This window comes from Vulpes vulpes, chromosome 2 (assembly GCF_048418805.1).
Source record: "Vulpes vulpes isolate BD-2025 chromosome 2, VulVul3, whole genome shotgun sequence".
NCBI lineage: Eukaryota > Metazoa > Chordata > Mammalia > Carnivora > Canidae > Vulpes > Vulpes vulpes.
Genome location: NC_132781.1, coordinates 140,638,734 through 140,663,542, shown reverse-complemented (window position 1 = coordinate 140,663,542; position 24,809 = coordinate 140,638,734). Strand labels below are relative to the sequence as shown.

General features: G+C 53.4%; 2 protein-coding genes across 3 annotated transcripts in view; one reads left to right on the top strand and one right to left on the bottom strand.

Annotated features, from left to right (window-relative positions):
* Positions 1–2,059, bottom strand: part of LOC112929561 (uncharacterized) — a 61,703-nt gene extending 59,644 nt beyond the window's left edge. The window contains exon 1 of the mRNA XM_072745282.1: positions 1,046–2,059. Coding sequence (XP_072601383.1) covers positions 1,046–2,059 — 1,014 coding nt within the window. The remainder of the gene's footprint in view (positions 1–1,045) is intronic.
* Positions 1,957–22,753, top strand: IRX5 (iroquois homeobox 5). Of its 2 annotated transcripts, XM_072750214.1 has the most exons (4): positions 1,957–2,322; positions 3,385–3,790; positions 3,949–4,728; positions 22,639–22,753. In XM_072750214.1, exons 1-4 carry the CDS (start codon positions 2,074–2,076, stop codon positions 22,701–22,703), a joined length of 1,500 nt encoding a protein of 499 aa, XP_072606315.1. In that variant the 5' UTR covers positions 1,957–2,073; the 3' UTR covers positions 22,704–22,753. The 2 variants fall into 2 exon arrangements, with proteins under 2 accessions (XP_072606315.1, XP_025867497.2); XM_026011712.2 differs by lacking the exon at positions 22,639–22,753 and having other exon boundaries at positions 3,949–5,322.
* Positions 22,754–24,809: the final 2,056 nt, after the last annotated feature.

Here is a 24,809-nt window from a genome sequence, read left to right as displayed (position 1 = left end):
CGCCGGCTGGCAGCCACCTGGGCCGGGTTGCGCCCGCCTCCGCGGCCGCCGGCTTCTCGTCTCCATGACAATAGCGCGCCGCCGCCCCGCCCGGCCCCACCCCCTCGGCGCCGGGACTCGGAGGGCCGCGGGCTCCCGTCGCTGAGGGGCAGGGCCGATGGAGGCCAGCGTCCAATCAGAGACGGAGGCAGGGAGGCACTGGGCGGGGCCGGCCGAAGCACTGTCCAATGTGGGCTGGAGGGGCGGGGCCGGGAGGACGCGGACGCGGGGGAGGAGTTAGCGCGCGTGCGTGAAGTCCCGCCGCCCATCGCCACCGAGTTGACCGAGCGGGTTGCTGTGCGGGGACTGGAGCTCTGGAAATAAAGCGTATCTTGCCGGCGAAAGGCACCGTGGGGAACCGCGTGCTTGTGCTTCGGCTTGCGTGTGGCCCAGCCTTATACAAGTTCACCAAGTCCCTGCGCCCTGAGCTTCAGGGGAGTGCCCCGCCCCGTGCCAGCAGCCCCCTGTTTAGGTTCACCAGCGCCCCTGTCTGTCCCGGAGTTCGAGCGCGTCTGGCTCCTGGCGGCGCGGGCTGGAGAGCCAGGCAGGGGGTCTGTTTTGTATTCTAACCGTGTGGCCGTCGTGGGCAAGGGCTCTGCCTGTGACTCAGTTGTGTGTGTTTGCCTTGCCAGCGCCTCGCTGAACAAACAGTGGTTGGGTTGGGCAATGCCGGGTGTTTGCAATGCAGCGGGGGCGGGTGTTAGAGTGCGCGCTAAGGGGAAGGGGACCCTCACCCTCCACCCCCACCCCCACCCCCGGCCTGGCAGGGGGAGCCGAGCATGGAAAGCCCCGAGAAAGAGGCGGTGCGTCCTGGCGGGGGCGGGAGGGCCCGGAGGCCCGCTCCGGGACAGCTGCTTCTCCGTAGGGCAGCTCCCACCCGTTACCTCTCCTCCAGAGAAAGGCTGCCCCGCCGTCCCGGGCCCCGCCCCTCCCTCGCCGTTTGGCGGGGAGCTGGTGGAAGGGAGGCCGGAGACGTGCAGATGTCCAGGGCCTGTGTCTCGCCCACCTGCTGCTGCTGGCGGAGAGGGCCGCTCATCTCGGGCCCCCTGCGCCCTGGACGCAGGCACCCCTCCGTCTCTCCCAGGGACCTCCACTCCGGGTCTCCAACTGGCTCCCCGGCTCCCCGGCTGCGGGGAGAAGCCGGGCGGGGGCAGGTAGGCGGCGGTCCGCCTGGGAGCCCAGCCTCTTGCGGAGCAAGACGTCCGCTAATTGCGCGGTTTACTGCGGCCGGCACAGAGCGGAGCGCTCGCGGGCGCCCAGTCAGCCGCCTCGTCGCCTTTGTGCCTCGGAGCGACCGGACCCGCCAGCAGGGCCCGCCTTGCGCCGGATCCGCCGCTCCACCCCGACTTCGCTGGGAAGGAAAGTTGGAAAAGATCGGCGCGCCTGGGATGTGATTGTCATCCTGGGGCCGGCGCTCGAGAGTCTGAGAAAGAGAGAAGAGAGGGAGAGAGACCCGGGAGAGGAGGGGGGAGGAAAAAAAGGAGGGTGGAGAGGAGGGCCGCGGAGGAGAGGCGGGCGCGAGGGAGGGGCGAGGGGAGCGCCAGCGAGCGGGAGAGGGAGCCGGGGAGGAAGAGGGAGAGGGCGAGGCGCGCCTGGCGGCCGGGTTGGCTGCGGCCGCCCAGAGGTTCCTGCCAGTCCTCCCACCGACTACACCCCGGGAAGGAGGAGCTTCGGGCGCGCACAAGGCGTCAGAATCCTCAATTTCCAACTTAGCATCTTGGCAGGACCTTTGCGAAGCCAAAAGCAGAGCCCCCCAGTGCAAAGAGCGAGGGGGAAAAAGAGAAAGCAGCAGGGGAGGGGGGGCAAACCCAACCGGGGCGAGCGAGGCGCGCAGAGGAGCGGGCTCGGCAGTCGCCGCCGGAGGCGCGCGGGAAGCCAGCGAGGAGGCGCCGCGGGCCGGAGCCCGGGAGCCGGGGCCCGACAAGCGGCAGCCGGGGGCAGCCGGAGGCCAGGTGCCCGCCCGCTCGCCCTCGCAGGGCGCCGCCCGGCTCGTTGGCGGCCGCGGCGCGGCGCGCCCCATGCCCGTGTGTGGCCATGTCCTACCCGCAGGGCTACTTGTACCAGCCGTCCGCCTCGCTGGCGCTCTACTCGTGCCCGGCGTACAGCACCAGCGTCATCTCGGGGCCCCGCACGGATGAGCTCGGCCGCTCGTCGTCGGGCTCCGCGTTCTCGCCCTACGCCGGCTCCACCGCCTTCACGGCGCCCTCGCCGGGCTACAACTCGCACCTCCAGTACGGGGCCGACCCCGCGGCAGCCGCCGCCGCCGCCTTCTCGTCGTACGTGGTGAGTGAGCCGGGAGCCGCGGCGGGCGAGGGCGGCTGGGGCCGCGCAGGACACGGGCCGTGGCGCCACCGCGGACCGCCCCCGCCGAGCCTCGCGGCCCCTGCAAACTTGCGCGACCGTCTCGCTCGGCGTCGTCCGGGCCTCGGGCTCCGGAGTTGCTGGGAGAGCGGAGCCGCGCGTCCTGCTTGGGGCGCTGAGCTGACAGGGCTTTTGGGGGAGAGGTCGCTGCAATTAAGGAGCAGCGTTCGGTTCGAACGTGAGCTCCGGGCCGCCCTGCGCATCTCATTGTATTGTATTGTATTGTATTTATTCTATTTCGGGTTTTGCCATTTTGGAAAAGTAGTCCCAAAGAAATGGACCAGAAATCCGAGCAGAAGCGTGCTAAGTCTATGTAAATGTGTCTGGCCTCGCCTTTAATTAGTCCTCCAAAATGTTGCAAATCCGTAATCCTATCTCCGCAATCCGATTTGGAGGTATTAAATTTCCGAAAAGTCGGCCGAGCTGCGGTGCATCCGGGATTTTTCGGCCGGGTGCACTCTCTGGAAAAGCGCTGTGGCTTCGGTTTGGGGTAACATTTTCGGAGGGGTGGGAGAGCCCGCGCGAGGCTTAGCTTTTCCTTCGCCTTTCTCTGGGAGGCGAGGAATGCCTTGACTTCTCTCGCCCTCCCTCCTTGGCGCCTGCCGCGCAGCCACCAGGGCGCGAAGTGCCGAGTCGCTGCCGCTGCCCAGGCCTCTGCCTGGGCGGAGGGCCTGGCCGCGGTGGCCGGGTCTGCGCTCGGGGGGCGGACTGGCCCTGCAGGGTGTCGCCGAGGCCGGGACGGCGTCAGGCGCCCCGGAAGCACCGGAGTCAGGAGTTGGCGCCCCCGCTGCCTGCGGAGGAGGAGGAGGAGGAGGAGGAGGAGTTGCCCCGGGTCTGAGCCCGCCAGCCCTACCCCTGGGGAAGCCGGCGTTTGGGCCTCGCGGCTCGCGGACCCCTGGGCGCAGGGCAAGTGTGCCCCTGGTCGTCTGGGTGGTGCTGGGGACCACGGCCCACGCTCACCTTCTCTCTGCCTGTTCCTTGCAGGGCTCGCCCTACGATCACACGCCGGGCATGGCCGGCTCCCTGGGGTACCACCCTTACGCGGCGCCCCTGGGCTCGTATCCCTACGGGGACCCCGCGTACCGAAAGAACGCCACGCGAGACGCCACCGCCACGCTCAAGGCCTGGCTGAACGAGCACCGCAAGAACCCCTACCCCACCAAGGGCGAGAAGATCATGCTGGCCATCATCACCAAGATGACCCTCACCCAGGTGTCCACCTGGTTCGCCAACGCGCGCCGGCGCCTCAAGAAGGAGAACAAGATGACGTGGACGCCGCGGAACCGCAGCGAGGACGAGGAGGAGGAGGAGAACATCGACCTGGAGAAGAACGACGAGGACGAGCCCCAGAAGCCCGAGGGCAAGGGCGACTCCGAGGGCCCCGAAGCAGGTTGGTGGGCCCGGGAGAGGGTGTGTTGGAGCGGGAGCTAGAAGGGAAAGCGGGGTCCCCGGAGGGTGGGGGCGAGGCTCTCCGCCTCTGCGGGCGGGGACCCGGGCCCCGCCGCGCGCAGCCCCCGCGCCCCTGACGGCCTGGGGTTTCGCCCGCAGGAGGAGCGGAGCAGAAGGCGGCTGCGGGCTGCGAACGGCTGCAGGGGCCGCCCACCCCCGCCGGCAAGGAGACGGAGGGCAGCCTCAGCGACTCGGATTTTAAGGAGCCGCCATCCGAGGGCCGTCTGGACGCGCTGCCCGGGCCCCCCCGCGCCGGCGGGCCCTCCCCGGCCGGGCCAGCGGCAGCGCGGCTGGCCGAGGACCCGGCCCCTCACTACCCCTCGGGCGCGCCGGCTCCGGGCCCGCACCCAGCCGCGGGCGAGCTGCCCCCCGGTCCCGGCGGGCCCTCGGTCATACACTCTCCGCCACCGCCGCCGCCACAGGCGGTGCTCGCCAAGCCCAAACTGTGGTCTCTGGCAGAGATCGCCACATCCTCGGACAAGGTCAAGGACGGGGGCGGCGGGAGCGAAGGCTCTCCCTGCCCACCGTGCCCCGGGCCGGTGGCGGGGCAAGCCCTGGGAGGCAGCCGCGCCTCGCCGGCCCCGGCGCCAGCGCGCTCGCCCTCGGCGCAGTGTCCCTTTCCAGGCGGGACGGTGCTGTCCCGGCCTCTCTACTACACGGCGCCCTTCTATCCCGGCTACACGAACTATGGCTCCTTTGGACACCTTCACGGCCACCCAGGCCCAGGGCCGGGCCCCACAACCGGTCCGGGCTCGCATTTCAATGGATTAAACCAGACCGTGTTGAACCGAGCGGACGCTTTGGCTAAAGACCCGAAAATGTTGCGGAGCCAGTCTCAACTAGACCTGTGCAAAGACTCTCCCTATGAATTGAAGAAAGGTATGTCCGACATTTAACGCGGGCTGCGTCGGTCCCGGACTTTCCTAATTTATTAAAAAAACAAAACAAAACAAAAAAAAACATGGCCTTGGCAGTTATTTTTCCATCAACAAGAGAGAAAAACAAAACTACCCCTCCTATTAAAAAGTTTATAGTTCTCGGAGATGGATGACATACACATGTAAACATCTCCCCGCCCCCCACGCAAAAATGTCTTAACCAACCGAAAAGAAAAAAAAAAATTAAAAAAGGATTTGTATTAAATCTTATTCTGTATATTTAATGTAGCATTTTTGTATTTAAATTGATAATTCAATATCTTTGAAGTAAATTATGAAATTAAGACACCTGTACAGGCATTTAATGTTTTTTTTGTAATATAAATATATACATTTGTGTTCCCCCAAGCTGTTTCATAGTTTAAAAATACAAGTTTAATTTAATTTTTTTACACCTATTGATTTTTTGCTGGGTATGAGCTAAAGTATTATTACAGAAAGGAAACAGGTTATACTCTTAGATTTAAAAAGTAAAAGAAACTGCAGCCGCCTTTGTAAAATGCAAAATATTTAATTAAAAGAGATTTTAACATAATCAGAGCCACTCATTACTTTTTAGAAGCCTCAATAAACTGTCCATCGCCTTGGACAAAAGGTGGAAACTGCAACTTTTTTTTTTTTTTTTTTTTCCGAAGTGGGGAATGAAAGGTTCCGCAGAGCAACCTCGGTGTGCCAAGGGGAAACCGTAATTAGGCGGCAAGCCCCGGGGACCCTAGCCCTGCCGGGAATGCAGATTTGGATCACTGATGGGGGGCTGCTTGGGGGAGATTGGACCCTGGAGGAAGGAGGAGAGAGACCCAAGTGTGTGCCCAGAAGGGAGAAGAGATGGCAAAGCCTGCTCGAGACGCGCACCACCCGAGCTCCATCGCTTAACCTAATTACTTCCAATCAGTGTCGTGTTTTATGCAAAGCAATCAGCTGGTGAACTTTGCTAATGAGTTCGATTTTATGCCGGATTTAGCCCTTATTACTATTTCAAAGGTGCTGTGGGCTAATGCGGGCGGGGAGCGTTAGGGGATGCCAAGGAGAAGGCTTTCCCAAGTCACTCTTTTCCCCTACCCCTTCAAAATTGGGCATTGATCTCTTCGCTGGATTTGATTAAATTAGTAAATGTTCCAGCCGCGACAGTGCGGGTGGTAGGCGGCCCCGCAGATCCCCGCGCCGCAGCGAGGCTGGGGCCGCGGGACCGGCTAGGGGACGGTTCCCCCCTTTCACAGGTAGGTGTCACACTTGTCCTGAATTACAAGCCTGCACTCGGCAGAGTCGGAGATTGGAGAGAGTGGGCGGAAGTGGGGGAGGGCGCGCCACGGTCGCTTGGGGGCGGTGAGGGGAGCCGCGAGCCGCCCGCGGGGCGCCCCCAGCCCCCGCTCCACGCACGGGCCCCCTTTTTGGACAAGTGGCTTTGAAAAGTTCGAGGACATTGGCCTTAGATAATGAGGCTGTTGTGAACTCCATCTGGCTTGTCGTCGCGTTAGCACTTTTCCTGTCTCGGAGTCGAGAGTCCAAGGCGCTAAAGTATTTCTGAGGTTCCCTCCCCCCCCCGCCCCCCCCCCGCCCCCGCCCCGTTGAAATCCCGCATGGTTCATTTCAAAATGAAAAATCAGGATGAGTCTCAACCCCAACAGAGGAAGAGACACCGCCGGGTGCCCGAGGCCCGCCTGTACTGTCGGGGTTCGCGTCTCCATTTTGCGCCGGAGAGAAGGAACCGCGGACGTGGGAAATTTTCGGTGGTCGGGGGAGGGGAGGGTTTACTGCAAAAACATACTCCATCGAGGGGAATTAATTTGCTCTATTAAACCCAAAGCCCGAGTGTAGAGAGAGAATGTGTTTGCACGTAACACTAGTTTAATTAGGCTAAATCAGAATGCACATATTTGCATTTCTATTCAAGATTACTTCAACCCTACTTGTTTTTTAAACACACCCCAAACTTTCACCGGAGGTTTAACTTTTGCTTTTCTTTCTTTTTTTTTTTTTTTTTTTGTTTTCAACCTGCGACGGGGTTCCATTAGCTTGTTCGAATTCAAACAAGTTTGAAAACTGCATTGTCCAGATGTTTTTTGCGAACAACAGTCGACTTAAGAGTTTAAATGAGTGAGAAAAATTCACGCAGGGAAAAATGGTTTCAAAGCTGGAAGTGCGAATGATTAAATATGCATGAGACGATCGTATTTTATTTTGTCCCTTTAATTATAAATGATTTTCTTTTTTAACAATTGAATTCCAGAGATGACTTGCCCTCCACCCACCAACCCCCCTACCCCCGCGCCCCGGCCCCCTCCACCCACCCCGCCGACTGCCTGGTTCACAAGCAGCTTTCCACCCCCTCACCCCCACCCCCAGTTGAATATGCAGCCCCAGGAGTCACCTTCTCTTCTAAAAAAGTCAGAAGAATAGGCCAGTCCCCTTCTCTTAAGAGAGGGTTTAAGGACGACATCAGCTCTGCGGGGTTTTGGAAGCGCTGCCCCTAAACCCTGCCTAATGATTTTAAAAAGAAAATTGCAGGCCTCCCTGTGTTCCCGGGAATATGCAAATAGCGCGGCGCGGGCCTCCCCAGGCGGAGCGCGGAGGCTCGGGGCCGGAGCCGAATGCCCGCGGGGCTGCCTGGGAACGGGACCCCGCACCCCGGAGCCCACGGCGCTTCTCCCCAACGCGGGGCGGCGCGAGGAGCCTCCCCCGCCAGAAGAGCGAGACCGGCTGGGGCGCGAAGGCTGGAGCCCGAGTCGCTGCCCCTGGCCCGCATCCCTCCTGCCCTTGGCCTCTGCAGTGTCTACGGGCTTCCTTACGTACTTCATCTTGCATGCAAACCTCCCATTGAGTGTGGGGTTTGCCCCTTGCAGAGCTGGGTTTCGTGGCCAGTGGTTTTTCTGGTGTCTAGAGACTTCCCAGTTAGGGGGAGCCTGCCGGGCAGTTCGGGGTTTGGATAGTCCGGAGATGTCTCCCGCGCCTAATCCTAGAAGTAGTTTCGCGTCTTTTCGACCCCGAGTGCCTCCTGGAGCCCCGCCCGGCCGCGTCTTGGGCCGTCGGGAAGGCGCAGCGTCTGAGAGGCGCTGGGGGCAAACTTGTGGCTGCAGTGGGGTCGGGGCTGGTTCGCAGGCTTGGACTGGGGCGCGGAAGCTGCGCGAGGCGGTGCCTGACACCTGGGTGCGGGGGTTGCGCGGGCGTTTGCCACCTGCGCTGGGCTGTGCTGGTTCCGGCCCCCGGAGGAGCGCTTAGCTGGGCAGTTAGGGACCAGGAGGGCTGAATCCCAGGCAGCAGGGGCAGCGGGGTCACTGCGTGGGGTCTATACAGTCATCCCGCTGAGGCAGCGCCGAACCAGAACCTGCTGGGTCCGTTCCCTTCCCTTCCCTCTCTTTGCGGGGCCGAATCAGTTCATGGGATTTGGGGGTGAAGAGCCAACAACCCTAGTCAATCCCCGAGGGCGCCTAAGCGGGCACCGAGGAGGAGCTACAGAAAGGGGACATTGCTGCGGCACCTCCCGCTCCTTGGCTCGGGGTGCTAGGGCCCGCAGTGTCGTTCCCTGGCCTGGGTGCGGGGCCTGCATCGAGGCCTTCTGGTTTACAAACCCTTCGGGGCCTCTCTCCTTTTGCTAGAGGTGCGCAGCTCTGGGAGCCTGGAGGGTTGCGGGGGAGGGTCCGTACGTGCAGTCTTAGACCCGATCGTGCCTCCCGGCCCACCTGTCCCCCACGACCAGCCGCCACCTCGGGCAGAGACAAGCAACAGCGCTTTGCAAAGCGCCCAAAGTGAAAGGAATGTGATTGCGCTCCCCAGAGGGCGCGGAACGCGGATGCCGGTTAGGAAGGGCGCCGCCTACTGGTCCCCGGGCGCCACGCGGTGGGAAGAGAGGAGGAGTTTAGGCAAGACCTGGCCTTGCCCCCCAGCCCTCAGCGGGACCTTCGTTCTGAACCCCTCAAACTGTCCCGCCAGCCGCACCCGCTGCGTCTCGGGTCCCACGACCCAGACAGCATTGACGAGTTGGAAAGCGGGGCCCGCGACTAGAATAGTTTTAACCCTACCGGTTCCCGCCACGGTTTGGCCACGGGCTCGGAAACCAGAAACCAGGCAGCAGGCGATTGAGAAATACGCCTACGGCCACGGCTGGAGCGAGTGTGCGGGTGGGGGCCGCGCTCCGCTCCGCTTCAGGTGCGCGCCTCCGCTTCTGCGGGCCTCGCCACGCCAGGGTCCCGGAACCCGCGCAGTTTTGGTTCACCTGCGGTTTCGGGTGTCTGGGGTCTACCACGAGACCGCACCCCCAAAAACCGTTTCCGTCTTTCGGTCTGTGGGTTGTACAGACACAGGAAAAGGGAAAACAAAACTACCTGCGCATTCTTAAAACGCTCCTATTTCGAAAGCGTCTTAATGAGGTGGGCGCTGCAAAGCAAGAGGTGCACACCTGGGCGTCCCCTTTCACCCCTCCAGAAGCGCTAACCGCTGGTATCAACTGGTCTTCCCGTCCTGCAGAGATACTGGGGGGGAAAGCGGAGGCGCGTCCTCGGCCTGGTTCTTGGAATCTCTTTCCACTCGGGCCATCGAATAGGAAAATCGGGCCTGACTGAGACCTTGCCACCTGCCCTCCTTCCAAACTGGCCAAAACTGCAGGACTGTCCCTAGACCCACCTCAGGGGTCTCCCTCGGTGACCTGGCCAGAGTTAGTCTCCTTTTCGTTTTCGTTTAAATGTGACTTGGGTCCAGGGCACAAGGCGGGGCCCAGGTTGTGGCCTAACGGAGGATCGCCTCTGGGGCGGGGATGCAGCTCTGGCTGCAGCCCCTGCCCAGGCCTGCCTCTCTGGGGCCTTGCGGGTCTCTAGCCTCCTGTTGGCCGTAGGCCCCAGTTCTGAGTCCCTAAAGCGGCCCTCCTGGCTGCGCTTGTTTCCTGCGCCCGGACGAGCCCGGCGCGCCCAGACGCCACTTTTCCCAGTGAAATCTGCTTTTATTTGCTCGGAGCAAACCCCGGGCTCTCAGCGCTCCCGCCTGATGGATGCAAATGTAAATGTGCACTTATTTAATTGGATCAGGCCCCAAGATAAAAGAGATAAACGGCTCCCCGTTTGCTAACTTATTTTCCGAGGCATGCAGCGCCGCGGAGGGGAAGCTAATGAAGGAGCTGCGCGTCGCTCGGCGCTCGGGCTCTGGCCGGTCACGGTGCGCTGGCCGGTAGGCTCGGCCTGCGGCTCCTCGTTGACCCCGTTTGCATGGCCCCTGCCCGCCGGGTAGGGTGCCCGTGGGACATTCTGGGCACCAGGACCAGAAAGTGAGAAGGCGCCGGGCGGGCTTCGTGTTTGCAAATATCCTACTCCTCACCACAATTTTCTCCGGCTCTTTCCTTTCTCCTGTCATGCTCAGCTCTCCAGGCTGGAGTCCAACTGGCCCGGCCCATTCCACAGAAAATCCTTTCTTACTCTCTTCCCCAGGCGTCGTCTTTCACCCCAGGTGACGGTCTCAGAGAGAAAGACGCTGGGGCCACAGAAAAGGCTAGGTACGCCCCACCCCACCTCCGCCACCAGGGTCCCGTGGAAGGACCCCCTTCTCTGTTCCCAGATGGCTCTCTTTTGGAAAGATTGGGATTTCTTTCCCAATCGTCAGGATGCCATGGATTGCCCCACCCCGCCCCATAAAGGGCGCACGCAATACATACAGCTCTTCAGTAATTTCAAGGGGCCCCAGAACCCGGACATCTAGACATTAGGAGGAGAAAGGGCTGCTTGGCTCTCCCCTCCCCGGGGCTGGAGTTCAGAACTTGAGCACTAGTCCTCCGTCGCCCTCCCCGTTCGTTCCCTAAATGGGGCCTGGGATTTCCCCCACCGCCAGATTTCTCTCCTGTTGCGAAGGGCTGGGGAGGAGGTGGGGGTGCGTGAGGACAGGAGGCCGGACACACAGCCTGCGGTGCGGCTGTAAAGGAGCCGCGGCCCGGGGTGCCCTAGTCGGAGGCCCACTCCAGGTAGCCCGCGGAGGCTAGGCTGGCCAGGGCCGGGAGGGCTGGAGCAGGGGAGGCCGGCCAGGGCTGCTGGGCGCCGGCCGCGCCCCAACCCCAACGCGCTGATGGATTGGCTTGTCAGGAGAGCTCTGTGCGCGGAGCCCATCAGAAAGCACTTACCTCGCTATACTGAAATTACTGTCTTTTCAGGGGCTAATTTGTGTAACTCCCATGGAGGGGCTTGGAGGGGGTTTGATGAGGCATAAAATGATGATTAATGAATTTATTGGCCGCTGCTCATCAAACAAGGGCTGGAGAGCTCCCGACCGCACCAGCGGCCTGGCGGCGGCGCTCAACACAGCTGGGGTGCGGCCCCCCCCCCAACCGGGGGGTTGCTCAGCCCTGCAAGGGGTTCCCCTAGCACCTGGCCCTGGCCCTGGGCGCTTTCCTTGCCCTTCTCTGCTTTCTGCTGGCCAACCCCGCGTTCAGGGCGACTCCCGCCGTCCCATCATCGCCCCCTGCGGGCGGGCTGCTCAGGCCTGGGGGGGAGGCCAGGCTCCTGTGGCTGCAGGCCCAAAGCGGGAGGCAGCCTCTCCAGCCTCTCCAGCCTCTCCAGCCTCTCCAGCCTCAGCCTCTCAATTACTGGGACTGCTGTGACCAGGGAACCCCAGGCAGTGTCGGGATGGAGACGTGGGCTGCAGCTCAGAGACGTTATGGCTCACGGGTTGGGTGCTTGGGCTTTGGTGGCTAAGTCCTAACCTCTGCAACTTACTAGGTTGTATGTCTTGGATCAATCAGATAACCTCTCTGAACCTCAGTGGCCTCATCTGTAAAACGAAGCCTGTACCTCCCCTGGTTTTGTGAGGATTCTATTGAGTGGCAGGCACCCACTTGTCCTTCAATATAGTTACTAGGGTGATGCTCTCTTATGACTTTACTTCATGAGAGACACTAGCCAAGGCCTGGGGATAAGAGAGAAGGGCAGGAGACTGAGGCTGTGGGGAGATCCTGCCACATAATGGCTGTTGCACTCTCCCTCCTCCCACCTTCTCTGGCCTCGCTACACTCCCTGGGGCTTGATGGGGGACACTGGGATCCCGAGAAGGCAGTTAGACAGAGGAGTGACCTGATCAGACCTGAGAAAACCTGCTTTGGTGTAGAACCAATTTCAGGCTGGTCCTCCTGGTGGTTCACTGACAACCTACCCTTTGTCTGCAGGATCCTGTCTTTTGGAACTTGTCCACAATGGCTGTTTAGCTTCCTCTGGTCTCAATCAAGAACTTGCAGCCCATAAACTTATAAATTCAGCTGAGATGCTTTACCTCCCCTGCCTACCCTGTATTTCCCATGCTGCCCCACCTCCCTCTTCTGACAGTCCACTCTACCTTTGACTCCCCAGGACATCCTACCCTGCTGGAATAGTGCAGGAAGGACCTTGGCATTGATCCCTCCAATGGAATCCTTAGATTTAGCCTCCAGGTTAGTGCAGTTCTGCTTAACCTGTTCTCTTCCCTTCCTCTCATATCTACTAACTGAGCACCTAAAATATCCCCGGTGCACCATTCCAGGTATGATTTTACAGCGGTGAACAAAACAAAGGTTGCCCTTCTGGAGCTTACACTGTGGAGGAGGAGACGTAAAGTGAACAAATGAGTGTGATGATGTCTTCTCACAATGTCTGGGTGATGGGTATTGGCAGAAAAATTTAGTAGGATAAGGACATGGAAGGGGGTGTGCTCTTTTAGCCATTTTAGCCAGGGCAGTCTGGAAAGCATTCCTTAAGAGGTGGCCCTGGAGCAGGCACCTGAAAGAAGTTGGGGAGTAGGCCATGAAGATATTGGAGGGGACCATTTCTGGGCAGAAGGAATAGCAAGTGCAAAGATCCTGAGGTAGGAAGAGATTCGAGCAACAGTAAGGGGACCTTTGTTGGAGATGATGAGGCCAAGGCAAAGCCAGGTTATATGACGCTTTATTGTTACTAGTGAGATCTTTGGGTTTAATGATGAGAGAGAGAAAGGAAGAGAGGGATGGTTTGGGGGGAGTGATGGGATCTAATTTATGTCTTCAAGGCATTCTCAGGCATGAGGAGCTGAGACTCTGGGTGGACAAGATAGAAGCAGGGCCCAGTTAGGGGGCTGATGGAGAATCCAGGGAGAGAGAACACTGTCTTGGACCACAGTCGTAGCCAGAGAAGTGGTGGTTGCTCCCAGTGATCAGATTTAGGCTGCATTTTGAAAGTAGAGTCAACAGGCTTTGCTGATAGATTGAATGTGGAGAGGGGGGTGAGGTGCAGGGGGTAGTTCTAGATGCCTCCAAGGGTTTCAACCTGAGCACTAAGGGGCTTGGGAGATGCCATTTGCTGAGATGTCAAATAGAAGAGAGGAACAGGTATTTTTTAAAAATTTTATTATTATGATTATGATTATGATTATTAGAAAATAAGACACTGTCTGACCTGACCTCCAAGCCCTTCAGCTCAAAAGAACTGCCCAAATGGGCATGCTGGGTCTCCAGTGACAAAGAGCACAGAGTCCAGGGCAAACCCTAAAACGAACATGTCATGCTCCTTCCGGGAATCAGACATCTCAGAGCTCCCTGCCCACAACATTTGCCCTTTTCTTTCTTTCTTTTTCTTAATTTCTTTTTTCTTTCTTCCTTCCTTTCTTTCTTTCTTTCTTTCTTTCTTTCTTTCTTTCTTTCTTTCTTTCTTTCTTTCTTTTCTTTCTTCTTTCTATCAGTGGAGAAACTGAGGTCCAGAAAGAAAATGCCTCACCCAAGTTCACAGTGAGCTTACAGGCAGAACTGAGTGAGAAATCTAGGCCCGCTAACTCCTGGGCTGTGTCCCATCTGTGCCTCACCCAAGCTAAATTCTCGGGGATATCTGTATTTTAACAGAGAACTGGAAACAAAACGCCTTAACAGAGAGGAATGAATTTATAATGGTGGAATCTCAGACACTGTGACAGGCTGTCAAGGGAGATATTTTTAGGCTGGGCCGGGAAACATCTTAGCCCTCCTCCAATGCTGCTGGAGGACGGCTGCCTCCTCAGGACTCCGTGTGCAAGGTACAGATGAGGGGAAGGCTAGGAATGTGCCATCTCTCCCAGACACTCAGCAGCAAGGAGGGACTGAGCCTGATGCCCCTGCCAGGGAGGGTTTTCTTCCAGAAGTCATTGCTATCTGAGGAGATTTGCTTGCTCCTCCTTTTGGAAGTGACTGTCTGCCTGCCCACCATTATCCTACATAATGCGAACAAAAATTAATGTTTTTTTTACCCAGAGGTTCACAGAGCAACTCCTACCAAAGATTTGAGTAGGGGGCAAGGCCCTGAATCGTGAATCTTTCATGTATTTATTTTTTAATTCCTTCCTTCCTTTCCTTATGTCTCAGCTTGACTGGTTTTGTTTTTTTATTTTTTCTCCTTCAATTCTTTTCTTGACTCCTTGTGTTGAATATATGGTCGTCAGCTTGGGCATTTTTTTTCTGTAAAACTATCAGTGGCTTTGTCCCCAAGGGAACCCACAGGCCCTTAGGAACAGCATCTTGACATCTTTCAAGCAGAGTGAGACATCTGTTAGCCCTAGATTCCAAATACCCTCACCGTTCCAGAGCATCCCAGACACCTTCCCCAGCTAACTCGGTTTGACATCAGACTTACCACACAGTTGTCATTTCTGAGACTTTTTTTTTTTTTTAGATCCAAACCACAATGGTTTTTTTTTTTCTTTTTCTTTTTTTTTTTTTTATCTGTTTGTTAGTTTTGTTTGCCCTCTACTTGTATCCAGCATCTAAATCCAAACCCTGTGGTAATAGGTGGCTCTTTTTCCAAATACTCATACGTGCAAAGATCTTCATTGGCTGTTGAGGACCAGCTTTCCTGGATCACAGAAAAGCGTGGATTAGTGGCAGCTTGGAGCAAAGGACTCATTTAGAATAAACACCACCTCTCTGCTCTCATGAAGAGTGCGGTAGAAAAATCACTGGCCTGGTTTATTTTGGTTGGTGGGGTTGTTTTTCTCTCCAGACATTTTTTTTTTTCCTTCCTTACTTTATTTTTCCTTTTTAATTTCCCCATTTGAATCTGGCAAACACCTGATAGGTCCTAGACCATGTAGGAGCAATGTCTGAGAAGGCTCCATGGGACCTGAGTCTGTAAGGAATGAGCCCTTGCTTTGCTAAGTGCTCTTCAAAACCTTCTGGGCTCCCATCCTCCAAACCCCTGTCCCAGCCTCATTGCAACTACTATTAACATAATAACATCCTTCGAGTTTTGGAGTTTTGTCACCATCATTTTGAAAGGAATATTTATACCATTGCTGTAACTGAAAAGCGACAATCACTTTCCATCAAAACAAGACAATGACGAAAAGCAAATTCATGAAGTGAGGTTCTTGGTGGCCTGGGCTTGGAAGGTGAGCACATCTCTGGGGGTCTCTGGTTGCTCCCAGAAGTCTCCCCAACCCCATTCCCCATTCCGGCATTGGGCTCCCTACCTGCTTTGCACGCTGTCTTCAAAGGCATGCAGGCCACATGAGCATCTCTTCGCCCTACCTAGCACCATGTCCTGTGGCCCCAGAGATGTGCTTACCATATTTTGGAAAATAGGAACTGTTCGTTTTACAGATATGGGAACGGAGGTCCCTGACTTGTTCAAGGTGCTCAAGATGACAAAGCTGTTTGGTGACAGAGCCGGGGATGGCTGCCTCCCCATCCCCACCTTGGTTCCCCTATGCTTCTTTTTCTTTTTTCTTTTTTCTTTTCTTTTCTTTTTTCTTCTTTCTCTCTCTCTCTTTCAATTTTATTTATTTATTGAGAGACACAGAGAAAAACAAAGGAGAAACAAACTTAAAAGAAAAGAGAGAGAGACACAGAGAGAGGCAGAGACATAGGCAGAGGGAGAAGCAGGCTTCCTGTGGGAATCCCAATGTGGGACTTGATCCCAGGACCCCAGGATCACACCAAAGGCAGGTGCTTAACCCCTGAGCCCCCCAGGTGCCCCCCCATGATCCTTTCTTTTTTTAAAAAAATATTTTTATTTATTCATGAGAATACACAGAGAGGAGAAAGAGACAGAGAGGCAGAGACACAGGCAGAGGGAGAAGCAGGCTCCACGCAGGGAGCCCAACACGGGACTCGATCCCAGGTCTCCAGGATCACACTCTGGGCTGAAGGCAGCTCTAAACCGCTGAGCCACCTGGGCTGCCCACCCATGCTCCTTTCTTAATAAATCCCTTGTACTGTCATGCCCATGTCCACGCCTGTTTTAGAGAAGGCAGGACCAAACTGGGAGGATCTTTGCAAACCTGTTGAGCTGCTGTTCTTTCTGTCCCCTTGGATCTGCAAGGCCTCAGCCCCCTTTTTTCTTGTCTGTGGGCCATTCTTGGGGGGGAAATGGCCAAGACCAATATACCATTTCACACCACAAAAGACTCTGGACCTTCTTTCCTTCTTTAGGAAAAGGAGAGGGGGCCTGGGCCTCCAACTCTGAGCAAAGTTGTATGGGGGAAGGTGAAGGGCTTGAGGAGCTAGATGCCACCCCCCAAATTTGAGAGCTCCCTACCTCTAGCTGTCCCACATGTCCTCTTTCTCCAGCTGCTCACAAGTGGCAAGTGCCCATCCCACTCTCCTTTTTCTGAAGCCACCCACGGTGACACATAGTAATCTTGTTTATGGTTAATAAGTGGGGGACTGTTGGGCCCTGGATGTAATGTCACGGGAAGTCAATACTCCTCATCACATCTTGCTCCTTCCTCCTCTTCTCTTCCCAGGTGAGGACCTCCTGCACAGCTTGCTCACCTGGTGGGGCCTCCTTTCTTTCCTCCACATGCCCTTACTTCCCAGGTCCCATAGATCCTTCTATGGGATCTCATTCAACTGCCTCCTCTCTGCTGCTCTGGTCTGGGCCTTTGTCATCTGTCATATGGACTGTCCTATATCCTCCTGATGGTCTCCCTGCCCCAGTCACCTTCATGAAACCAACACAGGGTCCAGGGCCCAATACATGGTAGCAGAAATGAAAACAAGTGAATGGATCCTAAGTCAATGCACTGGTTTGTATTCTCCTGCAGAAATATGAATTTTGGGTATGCCTAGGTGGCTTCGTGGTTGAGCATCTGCCTTCAGCTCAGGTGTGATCCTGAGGTCCTGGGATCGAGTCCCACATCGGGGTCCCTACTGGCTGCTTCTCCCTCTGTCTATGACTCTGCCTCTCTCTGTGTCTCTCATAAATAAATAAATAAAATCTTAAAAAAAAAAAAAGAAATGTGAAATTTGAAACCACTCTGGGGTCAGCCTGACATGAGTTCAAATCCCGCCAGCACTCTGTTCTCCAGAGTATATTAGTGAACCAGATTAAGCGGCTGAGAAATCTGAACAGAGAGGCCCAGGAGCTGTAGTGATTGAACAGGTAGGTGGGCCCCAGCGCCCATCTGCCTGGCTTCCGTTCCCATCTGTGCCAACTGCCCGCTGTGCAGCCCTGGGAGATTTCCTTAATGTCTCTGAAATTCAGTGTCCTCATCCAAAAAACAGGAATACCTATGGTATTCACCACAGAGGTGAGGATTCAATGAGATAACGTGAGCAAAGCTCACCAAAGCACATGGTTGATGCTCTAGAAATGTATGCTTTTCCTAATACTACTCCATACAACGGTTTCTTTTTGTTGAAATGACTTCACCCGAGAACTTCTATAATCGCGTGGTGTTTTCCCACGTCTTAACTACTTCAGTTCTTTTTGCTGACCGGCAATGGTTAAGATGTCTAGAGTTAAGTGGTGGTGGTGGAGGGGGGGAGCTTATTTTAAGAATCACTCCTTGGAACATTATTTCATTACTTAAACTTTCTGCTGACTCATCTATTCCTTGGTGACTGAGTCTTTCTTTACCAATAACTTTAATTACATCAATCACTCATTCCAAAAACTGCTGAATAATGAGAAACTCCTAGAGGTGACACTGTGGGCTTCTGTCACACAAGAAGGGGCCTGTGGAAGAGGAACTGGTTTTTCTTCCTCTTTCTTTCTTTCTTTCTTTCTTTCTTTCTTTCTTTCTTTCTTTCTTTCTTTCTTTCTTTCTCTTCTTTCTTTCTGCAATCATTACCTCAAAGAGAGAACACATGTTCAGCTTTCACGATTTACTATCTGCTCATCTATCTCTCCACCCATTTATAGTTAGCAATCTCCATAGCGGGAAGAATGACAATTTATAACTTCTGGAATTGAATCGAGTGGAATTTGTCTTCTGACATTTTTTTGGTCCTAAAGCCCACCTGCCTCCACCTCGCAGTGGGTGGGGGTGGGGGCTATAAAATATGTGATATTTGAAAATTCTAACACCTATTCTTTTGTCGAAAGCTGCTGATCACATGGTTCAAGGGTTAGTGTGTTGCTTAAACAATAATTTGGTTATCAACAGTAGTAGCTACCTTATTGAGCTCCTAGGATATGCCCGTTATTATATGGAAGGTTTTATGTACATGATCTCAGTAGAACCTCTTCAAAACTATAGGGTGGGCCCTCTTTACAGATGAAGAAACCAAGACCCTGAAAGATTTACTTGCCTGAGTTGGTGCCAGATATGAACCCCTGGGAATGTCTGACCCTTATTTTCTGTGCCTAGAGGAGCACAGGAGGGAGTTGTTGGCTATTCTTTGCTGCTTTAGGCAGTAGCTATTTCTCTGGCTCTTCATGGCTCATTTCTGTGAGTATAATAAGGTCCCTGCTTGTTGCTAACCTTGCAATGTTATCCGATGCTTCAGGGAAGCAGTGACCCTTAATTTTGTGAGAGTAGTAGGATGCTGGTGGGGTTAGAAGGGTGGGGGCTTTTCACAGAATCCTGCCCCAAACCACATGTTCTTCCTTTCTCACCTCCCCTGCACACCTTGTCCTCTTCCTCTTGGACTGTGATGTCTAATAGGTCTGTCTCCAGGCTTTCCCCCACATCTTTGCATCTACATACTCTCCCCTTATTAACTAGGAGACAGTAGCCAGGGGAGCTATAGAAGGTTGTAGAGCAGGAGAGTGACAAAATCAAAGCTGCACTTCAAAAAGATTCAAAGTTCCAATTCCTCTCTGTCAGTCGAGGCTCTTCATGAGTCTGACCCCTCTCTCCTATGTGGTCCTGTCTCCCAAGATCCCTCATGGGTATCCTGTGCTGTGTGGTCCCACTGGCTAAACACTCACTCCAAGCCTTTTTTCCAGGCTGGATTCTTAGGCTCAGAACAATCCATGCCAGTCACCTGCCTAAAGCCACTCATGCTTCAGAGACTGGAGATTGAGTTCAAGGGCTTCTGGGAGCTTCTAGGCTTTCTCAAGGGCTCCAGCCTACACTGCTTTCTCTCTGTGTGGGGAAGAGACAGCAGAGAGCATTGGCTCTGGGGTCAGAGTAAGCTGGGTCTGCATCCCACCTCTGCCACATACTACCTGTGTGACCCGGGCGAGCGTCTTAACCTCTCAGAGCCTGAGTTCCCCACAGTAAAGCAGTGATGACACTATCTGAGTCCTAGAAGTCTGGTTGGAATAAGTGTGAGCCTGTCCATGGAGTGCTTTAGGAAGTCATTCATTTTAGCACTGCCTGTAACATACTCAGTGCCTGTACATTAGGACAGAAGCAAGATGATTCCAGAAAGCACACACTTCCATGACCTTTGAACTGACATTTTGTCTTTGCACGTATGTTTCTATAAACAGGGAGATGTGGTTTTAAGCTCTCCCGGTCTATTTATCTTAAGTCAGTACTATACAGTTTGTCCTATTATGGCTTTGCAGCACAGTCTCAAAATCTGGCAGGGCAGTCCTTCCTCTTTTTTTTTTTTTTTTTTTTTGAAACTATTTATTTGACTTAGCTCTTTGGGGGCATTGATTCTTCAACACTTTTTTAAAGATGAGTTTATCAAGTGCTTAAATAATTTATGTTTGTCTCCTTGCTATGAATACTGTGTCAGGTGTAGAGGCTTAGCTTCAGGGTTATTGAGGTGAGAGCATCCAAGTGATTTTCTGGGAACGCAGGTTGAGGAAATAGTAAAGCACATACTAGAGTTCTATCAGGATGTGTATCAGGCACCCTGGTTGTCTGTCCTGGGGCAAAGCTGAGGACACAGGTGTCTATCTTGGATGGAATGGAGGAGCAAAGGCCTGGGGTGGCTTGGACGCAGGGTCCAGAGCTGGCCGCATGAAGGCTTGGGAAGTCCAGTGTACCCACATCCAGTGAGGGAGGTTTCTCACGTTGATCAGGGTTCCCTTAATGCCCCAAGCCCAGTCCTGAGTCCTAAGCACATTGTGACTAAGAGTGTAGGCTCCGGAGCCAGGCTGCCTGGGTTCCTGTCCTCCATCTTTCACTCCCACCGGCCCCACCTCAGTAAAGGGCATCACCATCTAGACACTCATGAGTCAGGGGGCACCAGGGGGGCTCAGTCGATTGAGCATCCGACTCTTGGTTTCAGCTTAGGTCGTGATCTCATGGATCGTGGGATTGAGCCTCAAGTTGTGCTCTGCACCCACCAGGACGTCTGCTGGAAGATTCTCTCCCTCTGCTCCTCCCTCTGCTCTCTCTCTGTCTCTCAAATAAATGAATGAATCTTAAAAAAAAAAAAAAAAGTAAAAAGAAACCTATGAGTCAGTCTCAGCTTTTCCCAACTTCTCCCAATTGTCACCTCCAGTTACCAAATCTGGACTCAGATTTGGTGGATTCCACACCTCTGATTTTTCTCTTGAGGCTACACTTCCCTTCATTCCTGCCACCATCACTGTGATCCAGGCCACTGATCACTGTCACCTCCTGCCACCTTGATGGCCTCCCAGCTCTTGTCCTGCTCCTGCAGTTAGTTGATTTTCCCCACTGAAGATAGACTGCATATGTAATGGCATAAATCCCCACCTGAAGTATTTAACGGCTCTCTATTGGCCTCATGCAAGGCCCAAACTCCATAAGATGATGCTCCTTCAGACTTTATGCTCTAAATATGTAAAACTGTTTTCTATTGTTCTGTATTGTTTGGCCTCCAGGCCTTCACACATGCTGTTCCCTCTGCCTGGCATGCCCAACATTCTCACTCTGTCCCCCACCCTGTAGAGTCAATCCCTATGTGGTAAAAGGACTGCTCAAAGCTCCCTCCTCCCTCAGTCTTCTATCTCTGTGCTAAAGGCATATAGTAAAGGATGAGCAAAATTTACTAGTTGCATGATCTTGGGTATGCAATTCACAGGTTTTTTTTTTTTTAATTTTTTAAAAATAAACTCTGGGACGCCTGGGTGGCTCAGTGGTTGAGCATCTGCCTTCGGCTCAGGGCATGATCCTGGGGTCCTGGGATCGAGTCCCACATTAGGCTCCCCGCAGGAAGCCTGCTTCTCCCTCTGCCTGTGTCTCTGCCTCTCTCTGTGTCTCTCAGGAATAAATAAATAAAATCTTTAAAAAAAATACAAAACTCTGTCCCAGATGTGGGGCTGGAACTATGACCCCAAGATCAAGAGCCATGTACTCTACTGACTGAGCCAGCCAGGCCACCCCTGGGTGGGCACTTTAAAAGTCAGTGTATGATTCATTGTCTCATAGGACCTTGAGGAGGGGTGAAGGAGATCATTGCAGGCAAATTTTAGAGACCAATGGAGGAATAAACAGAGGCATAAGGACCAGCCATAGCCTGAAGGAATTCTCAGTGAGATCAGACTCATACCACCATAGTCAACAGCTCCGTGAAAGCCATTTCCTTCCTTTTTTCCTGAAGGAACTTCAACATTGCTGGGGGTGGCAATGTGCCCAGCCTTAAGGGATATGCCATTTATGTCTAGGTCATTCGTGATCATTTCATTCCCCTTTGCCAGATGCTTACTTTCCCAGCATCCCTTGCAGCTAGGTGTCCATATGACCAATTCTGGCTGAGACATGAGGAGAAATCTACTAATCTTTCTGAATTTCAATTTCTTGTAAAATGAGGAGGAGGAATCAAAGAGCAGTAGTGTTTAATCCCCCTGCTTGCATGTTTTCTTTCTTTCTTTTTTTGAAAGCAGAGGACCTCCCTTTTTGGTTCCAAAAAGATTTTTCTGTGGAACATAGTACAACTACTTTAATTGAAAAGGAGATTAAGGAGTGCAGGAACCCCATCCTAGCCTTCACTGGCAATCCCTAAAGCATATCTACAAAACAACACTTGGAAAAATCATTGAGTGGGAGCCCCTCTGCATCCTGTAGTGGTTGGGCATTGTTTTCTTTGTGTATATTTTTGGACACCCATTCTGGTCCAGCATCCTAAAATTCCCTGGAGATCCACCCTTACCCTTTCCTTGGTCCATGAGATTTTCGTGAAGTTAATTCAATTCTAGACTTAGGATGTAAGCCTGACTAGCATTCCATTTGCCCTGGATACAATAATTGGTTCAGCAATGGACATGTGACCTAATTTGGTCTAATGACATTGAGGCTCAGGATTTTTATTAAAATGGGGGAGGGGTGGAGTCAGTCTTTTCCCATTGGACTTGCACTCTGGAACTAGGGAACCTGAGAAGGAAGTCCACATGGAAGGGAACAGAGCTGAGAGATGGCAAGAGAGCAGACCTTAGAGACCTTGAATCCTTGGATTCAGCTTTGCCTGAAGACTGACAGATCTGCTGCTGGATTTGGGGTTTGGGAGTTAATAAATTCCCTTCTAAGTAGTTTCTTCTTCAGTGCAACCCAAAGAGTCCCAACAAGTATAGATCCTTTCCAGATCCAGAATCCTGCAAACTCTGAGAGGTAGATATGACGATTGATCACAGACTTCCCATTTTTCTCCTGGGTGTGTGGTGGGATTGTACTTCTCCAGTCATTCTGGGTGGGGCATGGCCTAAGACTTCCTTTGCCAGTTAAATGTACAGAGAAGTGGTATGTGTCACTTCCAGGTGGGGTTCTTTAACAGCCACTGCATGATTTACCACTCTCTCTCTTTCCCTCCCATAATAATTTTCAGATGGTGGAGGCTCCATCAGCCTGGGTCCCAGACTGAGGACAATGTGGAGCAGAGAGCCCTGCTGACCCTCGATGGATCCAGACCGTGAGCAAGAAATAAACCTTTGTTGATTCAAGCCATTGAGATTTTGGCTCTTTTGTTACAGCAGCATCTTTTAGTCTGTCCCAAATAATAGATACAGAATCATTCCCCTCTTTCTCCTCCTTCTTCTTCTCCTGCCTTCTCTCTCCCTCTTTCTCTCTCTTTTCTACTGCTGCCCTGCTCTGCCCAGCAGTCTTACATAATTCTATTTCTTAACTTATCTTCTGTCGACAGACTTTTAAAGGTTTCCATGATTGTTCATCTACTGCCTTCCCGGGGATATCCAAGTGGACATTGGTAGAAGATAACTAGCCTGCCCCAACCAAGCCATGCCCCTGGCATCACCACTGGTGCCAATCAATTATAGCAGTCAGCCAGTCATTTCCCCTAGTGCTCCAACCTCCTAGCAGGCCAGCCTCCTAATCATATTATTGGACTCACAAGGATCTGAATCAAACCTTCTCCATTCATTACATTATGAAAACTGACAAGATTCTGAAGTTTGTGCTGTGGTATATTCATAACATTAATGGTCTTGCCAAGATCTTAAAAAATCAACAATTCAAAAACATTCTATACCTCGACCTTCATTGTTGATAAGCAATTTCGAGAGCTGATCAGTTCATTAAGCCGATGCATGAGGCTTCTGCAGCTGGGGAGGAGGCTTGGCAAATGCCTAAGTTCCTTGGGAAGCAGAACAGTGGGAGTAAAACATTCCCCAGCTTGAGAGGGATTATCATTACTAACCTATATGACACTGGTATAGCTCAGGGGTCTCAAAATTGCTTGCTGATAGGGACCAGATGAGCCATGTAAATGAGTAAAGTGGACCACACAGGGGTGGTGGTGGGGATGGTACGATACTTTGTGGTGATGCCTCTCCAACGGCTCTAGCTGATAGTCATCATCTAGGAATCTAGGTCCAGCATCACTAGCTCTCTCAACCATTTTTTTTCCCCTCCATTGGAAGCCATGTAAATTGTCAACATCATCACATTTTTCCTAAAATACTATTATATCTAAAACGAGTGGGCAACTGCAGGGAGAATGTGTGATGGTATGTAACATGGTCGTCCCTTCCCCCTTCCCTTCTGCATTATCCCCACTTTCCAGATTAGGAAATTGAGACTCATAGAGATGACATGATTCACCCCAAAGGACTCTGACAGCCAGACTGAAAGCTCAAGTCTATACCTCCTGACTCTAACTCAACCAGATCCCAGGGGTCTCCTTACAACCCAAGTATGTGGCAGAGAGGCGAACTGTCCACCAAAGACCCACGCTCCCATTTCCTGAGTGTAGGTCATCAGTGGGTGTCAGTGACAAGCCGGAACTCTGGCTTCCCGCCTGGCTTCTAGGTGAAGTCATATGACTCATTCTTGGCAACGGAATCTGATAGGAAGTGATACCTCCGGGTGCTCGCTGTGAAGAAGTGGGTGTGCCTTCTCCTCCCTCTCTTTCTCCTTCCACAGCTTGTTGCAGATGAGCACAACAACACCATGCAGGAAAATAAAAGAACCTCAAGACAATGAATATGTGGATTCCTGAATCATCTCTTGGAGGAAGGCCACCTCCAATCAGGAGCATCCATTTTGGACTCGACATCGGGCAAAAATAAACTTCCGTTGTATTTGAGCCATTATACACTCTTGGTTTGATTTGTTGCAGGACTAGCACGACTCTAACTATAAAAATATGAATGGATTTTTTTTAAAACCCATCCTTTTTTCCTCCTTCCTACATCAGCGGGAGTTTATAATGGACAGAGTCATCTACTTGACTCCAATGGGTCTTGGGTGAGACAATGACTCAACTTGAGTTTGGTTTCTGGGGATGAGGGTGTAGTGGCCCCAAGCATCACTGCATCTTGCCCACCCCTCACCCCAACCTGGCTTTGAAGAGAGGCTTTTTCATACTTCAGCTGGAGGTGAACATATTATCACTGAACTCTCCTGGAGGAAGACGAAAGACAAAACAGGCATTTGGCCTGTCTGGGCCACACACCCTCAACCAAGATAGGAGTCAACATGTTTGCAAACATCAAAGCTAGTGTGATATCTTAAGCATAAGGAGATTAACATTTACAAAGG